The following is an 8437-nucleotide window of genomic DNA, read 5'->3' on the forward strand; positions in this document are numbered from 1 at the left end:
TATTCCAAGGCCTAACATGTGGAAGACTTGTCTATGTCAGTCTTCCTAAATGAAAGCCATTGGGAACTCAAGTATCACACAAGCCAAATTGCATTGTCCCACAGCAGAGGAGTGCTATAGGCAAAATGAAACAAATAACGTGGTCATGCTGAAAATATGATTTGCCCCACAAAGGCGCAGGTGTGGCTGAATGCACTGAGACGCCATATTTTAAAAGGAACCTGCAGATGAAACAGGCGCCCTTTCCTGAGAAAGGCAGCTCCTGCTGATTTATTTGTCCTTAAAATGGTTTTCATCTTTTGTTCAGTAAAATGGTGCCCTAGAGCAGCTAGCATGCCTATAGCACCCTGAGCAACTGTGCTAAAGAGAGGCACAGATTTTTGAATGGCCAAAGTTGTTCTGGGCTGTACCACCTCAGCCTGCAAGTGGGAGTGCACATTACTAAATGTTCTACCACACACACACACACATATATACATATGTATTTGCCGTATACATAAATTGGATGTGTCAAGAAGGTAGGCTAGAGCCCTTGATGCTGACCTCTAGCTTGCCACATGGAAGGAAATTTTGAATGAGTAAGCATCTGATCATGTGAGTTCCCACCTGCAGTTTGAAGTGGTAGAGCCTGTGAGCAGAACTAAGCCTAACTTAGCACCAGCAATAGCGCTCCTCTCTCTTTGTTCAGCATTGGCATTATGGCTGGGTGGCTCTCCACTGCATGGAGGAGGAGCCCATCATAGGATATGAAGAACCTGGACAGCTTACAGTAATATGTTTTTCCAGGCATTCCAAGTGGGTGCTGCCCTCTCTCTGCTCTCCTATAGGCAGTGGTGGTAGGAGGCACCTCAGAAAAGAGAAAAAACCCACAGGTCAGAGAGCAAAAATCCAAAAATTTGATCATGACTGAGAAACTGAACCCGACGTGAAATATATAATCTGGAATGTGCAATTAGGCAGTTAAACAACAGACCTCTTCCATCTTGATTTCTATAAATAGAAGCAAAAGAGGTGAGGGGTCTGTAGCCACAGCACATTAAGTTGTCATTAGAAGGAACCTACAGAATAGGAATGATTTGGGGGTTATGGGGATGGGGTGGAAGTAAAGGATTTGGAATAGTTTGTAAGAACTTGGGTGAAAGGATTAAAAAATGATGCTGCCATCATTTTGGCCCAATAGGTGGTTTGACTAGTCAGTGGCGTAGTGTGGGTTGTCAGCACCCGGGGCAAGGCAAGTAATTTGCGCCCCCTAACCCGTGGATTTGCGCCCCCTAACCCGTGGATTTGCGCCCCCTAACCCATGGATTTGCCCTAACCCCAGATGTTGCGCCCGGTGCGGCCCGCCCCCCCTGCACCCCCCACGCTACGCCACTGTGACTAGTGCTGCAGCATTCATTATGTTGTGTATTTATGTGTGTCTAGCTGCTCTGTAATGACAGAATATCTAACAATATTAAAAGTTTTCATGATTAAAGTAGTACATGAAGGAAAGTGATTTAAGGCAAGAGCAGCTCAGATATTGCCACAGAAGACAGCCTGACTAATTAGGATGGGAAAATTAGGCTGCTTCACATTACCATTGAGGTGTAGCTACTGCCAAGACTCTAAACTATATGGGCACCACCTCACCACACAGCCACTAGGGTGATGCAGTGGACTACATATTTTAGACAACTTTGAACCATGCCAGGGCAATACTTTCATGGGTGCAGCTGGTTTAAACCAATGGCCACTGCTTCACTCAAAAAATTAGCATTACTGTACTCCACTGAGTTCCCAGGTGAGACCATATCACTGGCTAATTAAATGGGCCTTAATCTGGTTGAGATTGGCAGAGATAAAAGTGGACAGGGGGAACTAAAACAGGTACAGGTCAGAATCCCTAGGTTTGCCATGGACAATGAACTTTCCAGGGAAGGGTCAGACTAGGTAGGTCAAAGTTATTCAGGACAACTGCTCAGAAAGTTACAGTGCCCTGAGTTAGCTGGGTCAGATGCACAACTGCTGTCTCCTAAGGGGCCTGGGTTTGGGCGACTGGGCCAATCTGAAAATCGGAGACATGTAAAAGGGAAAGTAACTACAGCGGGGTGGGTACCTAAGCTGAACTGGCATGGAATACAAGGTGGGATAACTGCAGTGGGGCACTGGCATGGGCGCGGACCCCCTCAGCTCTGCGCGGTGACGGCCAGTGTGTTGACATAGCCGTGGGGCCCCATGTCGTTCTCGGAGATGCAGTGGCTGAGCTGGCCGGCCCCGACCCCGGCGGAGGGGGCTGGCGCGTTCTTGCCGTTGCCCGCCAGCCCGCCGGCGGAGTGCAGGAGGCAGCAGGTCTCCAGGGCCTCCAGGCCCCGGCAGGCCAGGAAGAAGAGGTTCTTGAGCATGAAGATGGAGAGGGGCTGCTGGTAGCGCACCAGCAGGAGGCAGCGCAGCGCCAGCAGAGGCGCGTCCAGGAGCCCGGCGGGCAGCAGCCAGTGCAAGGCCAGGCGGGCGGCGCCGGGGGCCCGCGGGGCGCTCAGCTCGTACAGCCACAGCACCGGCGAGGCCAGGCACAGGAAGTAGACGGCGATGAGCACGTAGCGGAGCGGCGGCGGCAGCGGCAAGGCCGGCCGGCCGGGCTGCAGGAGCAGCAGCTCCAGGAGAGTGAAGCTGTCCAGCAGGTCCAAGCACGTGGCCAGGAAAGCGGCGGCGGCGCGGTGCTGCGGGGGCGGCTGGGGCGGCAAGAGGAGCTGGCCGGAGCCGGAGCCGCCTTCGGCGCCGATGGCCCGCAAGAGGCAATACAGGAGCGGGGCCGAGAGCGCCAGCGTGATCCGGAAGCCCGTGGCGCCCAGCGGCAGGCGCAGCTCCACCAGCTCCAGGATGGACGTGCCCAGGATGAGCGCCGCCTTGGGCGTGAAGGCGATGGCGTAGATCAGCCAGGCCAAGTGGGCGTAGGCGAAGTCCCCGCCCCGCGGAGCGCCCCCTGCCTTCCCGCCCGACGCAGCGCAGGCGCCTCGGCCGCCATGGGGCGGGTGGCCCAGCAGCGGGTGCAAGGGCGGCGGCGGCGGCGGGTGTCCCCCTCCGACGCCGGACGGGCGCTCCCGGCGACGAGCGCGGCTGTTGCGGCAGAAGAAGATGCTCCAGCCGGCGGCCAGCACCAGGTCGGTGGCGATCCAGCTGCACCAGTACAGGTCGGTGACGGCGATCAGGTAGAGGTCCAGCAGCGCGCCCTGGCCCAGCAGCAGCACCAGGGACAGCGCCTTGTAGCCCCAGCGAGACCCGCCCGAGCCCCCTGCCCACAGCAGCCCCGCGGCCGCGCTCGCCGCCGCCGCCGCCCCGGGCCCGGCGGCCGGAGCCCCGTACAGCTCGGCGGCTGTCATGCTGCAGCCCGACGTGGAGGTGCTGCTGGACCCCGGGGAGGCGCAGGCGGCGGGCGGGGCGGGCGGCGAGGCGGGCTCCTGAACCGGCACGAGGGGCTTGGCTTCCTCCTCCTCGCCCTCTTCCTCCTCCTCCTCTTCCTCACTGCTGCGGCCGCCGCTGCTGCTGCTCCTGCTGCGAGTGCGGGTGGAGGCCGAGCTGGACACGGAGCCTCGCCTGCCCCTCCGGGTGCCGCCGCTCGAGCTGCTGGTGCTGCTGATGCCGCCGCCCAGGAAAAGGGGCTGCAGGTCCGCGGCGGGGGGAGGCGGCGGGGGAGCCTGGAAGGAGCCCGAGGAGGAGGAGACCGAGCGCTGGTTGGAGACGACTCGGTGCATGGTCGTCCTCCCCGCCCCCCACCCGCGCCCCACAGAGATGGGCGGGCGGGCCACAGCCCTCCCGGCCGGGGACCCGGCGAGTAACCTGCCCGGCACGATCCAGCCCCGGGGAGCGCCGAGCGATGGGGATGGTGGGGATGGTAGTGATGGGCGAAAGGGAGAAGGAGGAGGGCGGTGGGCAGGCTCTGAGCGAAAGCCGAGACCCGGCCTGGATCTTCCCGTTCTCCGCCGTCGGAATCAGTAGAAACCCGGAGCGGATCCTGCCGTGGACGAAAGAGAGAGAAGCGGGGAATCCGGGAGTGGATCCAGTCGCAGAGACGGACGCTTGATGGAAGAAAGGAGAGAACCCCTAAAGCAGATGCTGCGCGGAGAAAGGCAGGTGAAGGAGGGGCGGGTTTGGGGATGCGGACAAAGACAGAGATGCAAGGCGAGAGGCTGCCAAAAGAAAGAGCCAGCGCGCGCGCCTCCTGGCTGATGCTCTTCTCCAGAAGCGCCTGCCAAGGCAGCGGAGGGACGGGGGCGCGGATCGCTTGCGAGCCAGGAGGATACCTGGGAGCGGCAGCTGCTTTTGTTGCCCACCCCCTCGCAGCGAGCTTCATGGCAACTGGGTGGGCGGCCTGATGCAGCAGCAAATGAGTCACTTGCCTCAGGAAGGGGGAAGCTGTCGCCTAGGGGGGAAAGCTCGTGCCACAGTGTGCCTCGGAGGCTGCAAAGGGAGGGTGGCTCGGGAACTGGTTTCCTTAACTACCTACTTAAGCACCAGGCATAAATGATGGAAAGAGCAGGGTGGGCATTGAATAGTTACAGTTGAAGCGGGCTTTTATTATTGGAAAAGTAGCATTCCCTTTGCTTGGTATTATTTTTATACTAATGAACGTTCTTTTTTTTCCCTATCCCATTATGGTGCAAAGCTCAGAGCAGCTTACAAAGATTCCAAGAGTTAGTTTGCAAAGAACGAAACCTCAATAAACAATACACTGGAAGGCAACACCAAAAAAAACAAAAAAAAAAAGCTGCTAAAAATGGCATTAGACGTTACTAAAAATCTTTTGCCTTTTGAAGATCACTAAACATGAGCCCTGAAAGACCTCAGAAGGCCATTTCAAGGACGGGGCAGGGGTGGTGGTGCCAAGGTTAATAATTCAATCCAGAATAATAGGGTGTCATTTTTATGTATATTACGTTTATATCCCACCTTAAGTTCCAGCATGGACTTGTGTGGGAGGGTGCCTCCTTTCCAAGCACTGACCACATCAGGAGTGGCTTAGCTTCACCATATTTCGTGCGTCATGCACTGGCATGAGCACTTTTTTGCAGCATAAAACACTTTTAGCCTTACTCTGTAACACATACACAAGGCAGGCCAGCATCTATGCATAAGACATAATACCAGCAACTTCACAAATCCAAGACAATCTCCAGTTAAAAGGAAGCCTACTTTTTCCATGTTGAGCTTTAAATCTGGGGCAGGAGGGGCATTCAAAGCTGTGACATCACACCTGCAGGCTGAGGTTGGCTCCGACTGACTTAGTAGCTTGGCTCTTTGAATACTGCTGCAACAGTCATCAAGTTAGGACAGTGCAAAAGGCTAAACACTAAGGAGCCCAACAGGAATAAAAAGAAATGATTTTTTAAAGGGACAATCTGCTAAGCTTCAGAAAAGCAGAAAAAGGTTGTATGGGGGGGAAACCATAATATAAATGTTAGATTTATTGTTATGTACACTTTTCTGCTTGGCCACAATATATAGTCCTCTTAAATATATATTTGCCTCTTTTTTATCGGTTTGGTGTCCGTTGTGCAATTCCTTCACGAGGCATAACATCCTTAAGTCCTTAGGTATCCATCAGAAACTTCAGAACAGACACTTTGCCAACAGGAGGAGCTGAAGCAGAGGTAGTGACAGCTCAGTAGGAGATGCTTTCAGCTTGTCAAATGGAGCCATGGAGGAGGGAACCAAGTGAGTCTCTGCCGCTTTCATGGTAAACAGGAAACCCTGTACTTTTATAGCATTAACATAGAAATGAGTTTTTAATCCTCTCTTTGTAGAAGCTCTGCTATTATCTATTTGTCTTGAATTTCCTATGGCTTTAATTTACCCATTTCCTAGATTCTAGTTTATATGTGTTAAGTCTAAATACCTAGCATTCATGGGACATAGGAAGGTTTCTTATACTAGTTGGACTAGAGATATGAAGGCCCAACAAAAAACCTGCAACAATCCTGTCTTTCTCCATTTCCCCCAAGCTTTATTCTGAGCCTTCACATCTTAGATTATCCATCTAGATCAATCTGCCTGCTCTATTAATGGCTCTCAGGCTTCAGGCAGGGACATCCCAAGCCCTACCTGCTGATGCCATGGATTGAACCTAGTACCTTCTGCTTGCAAAGCATGAGCCACAGCCTTTCCTATATTTCAAGATCTCAGACCACAGCTGAAATGACATGCACTTAACTTGGGATTAAGGCCCACTAAATTTTCTGGGACCCAATTCTGTGTTCATCACGATTGGTACTTCAAATACTTCAGGGCTGAGCCCCTATCAATAGAAACAAAACAGGTTCTAGGCCTCTGTCCAGCACTGTCAGGATTGCATGCTTAGCCAGCACACATGAATCAAATTACAGTATAAGCAACTCCCTGTTTACACACATACAAGTCACCCGTGACTGTGCATACACACTGCACTCTTGCTACGAACCTGGAAGTAGCAGTTAAAGGGGGGCAAAGGCCCCCCAAAGAGTGTGAAAACAGCAAAAATGGTGCAAAAACAGCAGTCCCACAAGCCTTTTCAAGTGCAATCCCTAGAGGGTTTGCATGGAGCTTTGAGGTCTGTGAAGAGCTGGAGTTTAAGAAAGGAGGTTTGGAGGGAGTCTGGTAAGTGCTGCTGGTTTTAAAAAGGGGTTTCCAAGGGTTTCCTGAGGTTTAGAGGATGTTTTCAGGCTTTCTCAATATACACAATTTCACTTACGCGCACGGTGCCTTGGAACATGTAAATGGGGAGTTGCCTGTAAATCACAAGGCTTCCCTTACCATTTGGCAAAGCCCACAGATATTATTGTACTAACATCCATCAGCCCATCAAAGACAAATCTGGTGTTTGGTGGTGGTGGTAACAGAGAATAAAATTCATAATGAAGTCAAGATGATGGTAGTTTTAAAAGGGATTTTAAATCAAGTGGACTTAAAATGCATGCATTTAAATGCTACTTGAAGAAACAGGGGGCAAAGGACTGTTTTGCCCCTGAAATCAGTAAGAAAGGTCTGTCCCTTACAGCACAGATTGCAAGAAGGAAGAAATAAAGAAGCCTGGAGAGCGTCTGAGGGTGGAAGGATGCTCAAAATAAAGCACAGGAGTGAAGAGCCTTAATTATGTCTTGCAGGGGCTGTCATGAGTCGACAGCTGCAGCAGGGAAAGACAGGAGGAGGATAAGTCGGTTTTATGCTGTGGCTTTTTTTTATTTTAAAAAAAGTGCAAATTGCTCCTTGAATGGGGGAGGATGGATGACTTATACTTGAGGTGCTAAGCAGCTTAGCAAACTCAAATTAACATGCCAAGATGCTGAAAATGAGGGATCAAGTTAATTCAGCTGATTCTCTCTCACCTCAATTACTGTAAGACAGTTCTCTCTGATCTTTCATTTGCCCATCTCCAACCTCTTATTCCTACTTTGCATCCCATGGCTCATTGGTTAATCTGCATCTCATTTCAGAACTCTCACATCCCTTCCAGCTTCTCTTCACTGGCTCCCTTCCTTTACCATGTGAACATAGGAAGCTACATGAGCAATGTTTTCCATGTGGGGAGCAATGTATCCTTACCTAACTAGCACCAAAAAACAGGTCAGCTATTAGAGATCCGTGACCTGCACACCAGGTGTACTGAACTAGGTAGACCTGCCCTCTGAGAAACTCAAAAGATCTCCTTCCCTGCTATTTTTCCAGTGAATAATCCTGCTCTCTTTTCACCCCACATCTGAAACCTTCAATTCATCCCCTAGTTCCTTTCATCCCCTCCAGCTTCTAGTTAATTGCACGGTTGCCACAATTAACTTGACACACACCACTGCAGTTCTCAAAACAATGGATAAAGTACCAAGACTAACTCCGCCTCCCACCCAGAAAATAATGGGTATTTATAACTTTGTAGGACACTTAGCTCGTGCTCCTTGGAACATAAGATGCTGCCTTATACTGCCAGGTCAGTGGTGCATCTAGCTCAGGACTTGTCTACACTGACCAGCAGTGGATCTCCAGAGTTGCAAAGCGGATGCTCTGCTACTGAACTACAGCTCTTCCCCTTGACAACTCCGGTTCTGAGCCACATTATGCAGCACAGGATATCTAGTGTGCATACAGTAGAGGGACTACAAATCAGATGCAAATCTCTGCTCAGACATAAAGGTTACTGACTGACCTTGAGCCAGTTACCATCTCTCATCCTTGCCTACCTCACAGTGATGTTGCAAGGATAAAAGGGGGCAGACCATGGGCTGCTGAAGGAGGAAGAAGAGAGGATATAATTAAATAAAACTATGAAGATTTTTGTAAAACTCGGAGCATTTTAAAAGAAGAAAAGTATAGTTGCTTGAAGGTTGCCATAGTATAAACTTAATTAGAAGCCGGTACTTCCTAAATACAGGACACTGTGTTTCACTTTGTCTACTCCTAGATTTGTTCACACTTGTTTGCTATATATTTCATTTGG

General features: G+C 51.2%; 1 protein-coding gene across 1 annotated transcript; it reads right to left on the reverse strand.

Annotated features, from left to right (window-relative positions):
* Positions 1–1389: 1389 nt before the first annotated feature.
* Positions 1390–8384, reverse strand: TMEM121B (transmembrane protein 121B). Its single transcript, XM_083572940.1, has one exon. The coding sequence runs from the start codon at positions 3726–3728 to the stop codon at positions 2166–2168; it is 1563 nt and encodes a 520-aa protein (XP_083429066.1). The 5' UTR covers positions 3729–8384; the 3' UTR covers positions 1390–2165.
* Between the last annotated feature and the right edge of the window lie 53 nt (positions 8385–8437).

This window comes from Podarcis filfolensis (genome assembly GCF_964270895.1).
Source record: "Podarcis filfolensis genome assembly, chromosome: 10".
NCBI lineage: Eukaryota > Metazoa > Chordata > Lepidosauria > Squamata > Lacertidae > Podarcis > Podarcis filfolensis.

What these genes read in the sequence shown, in the direction of transcription:
- TMEM121B (XM_083572940.1), bottom strand. Translation starts at nt 3,728, where the DNA reads ATGCACCGAGTCGTCTCCAACCAGCGCTCGGTCTCCTCCTCCTCGGGC.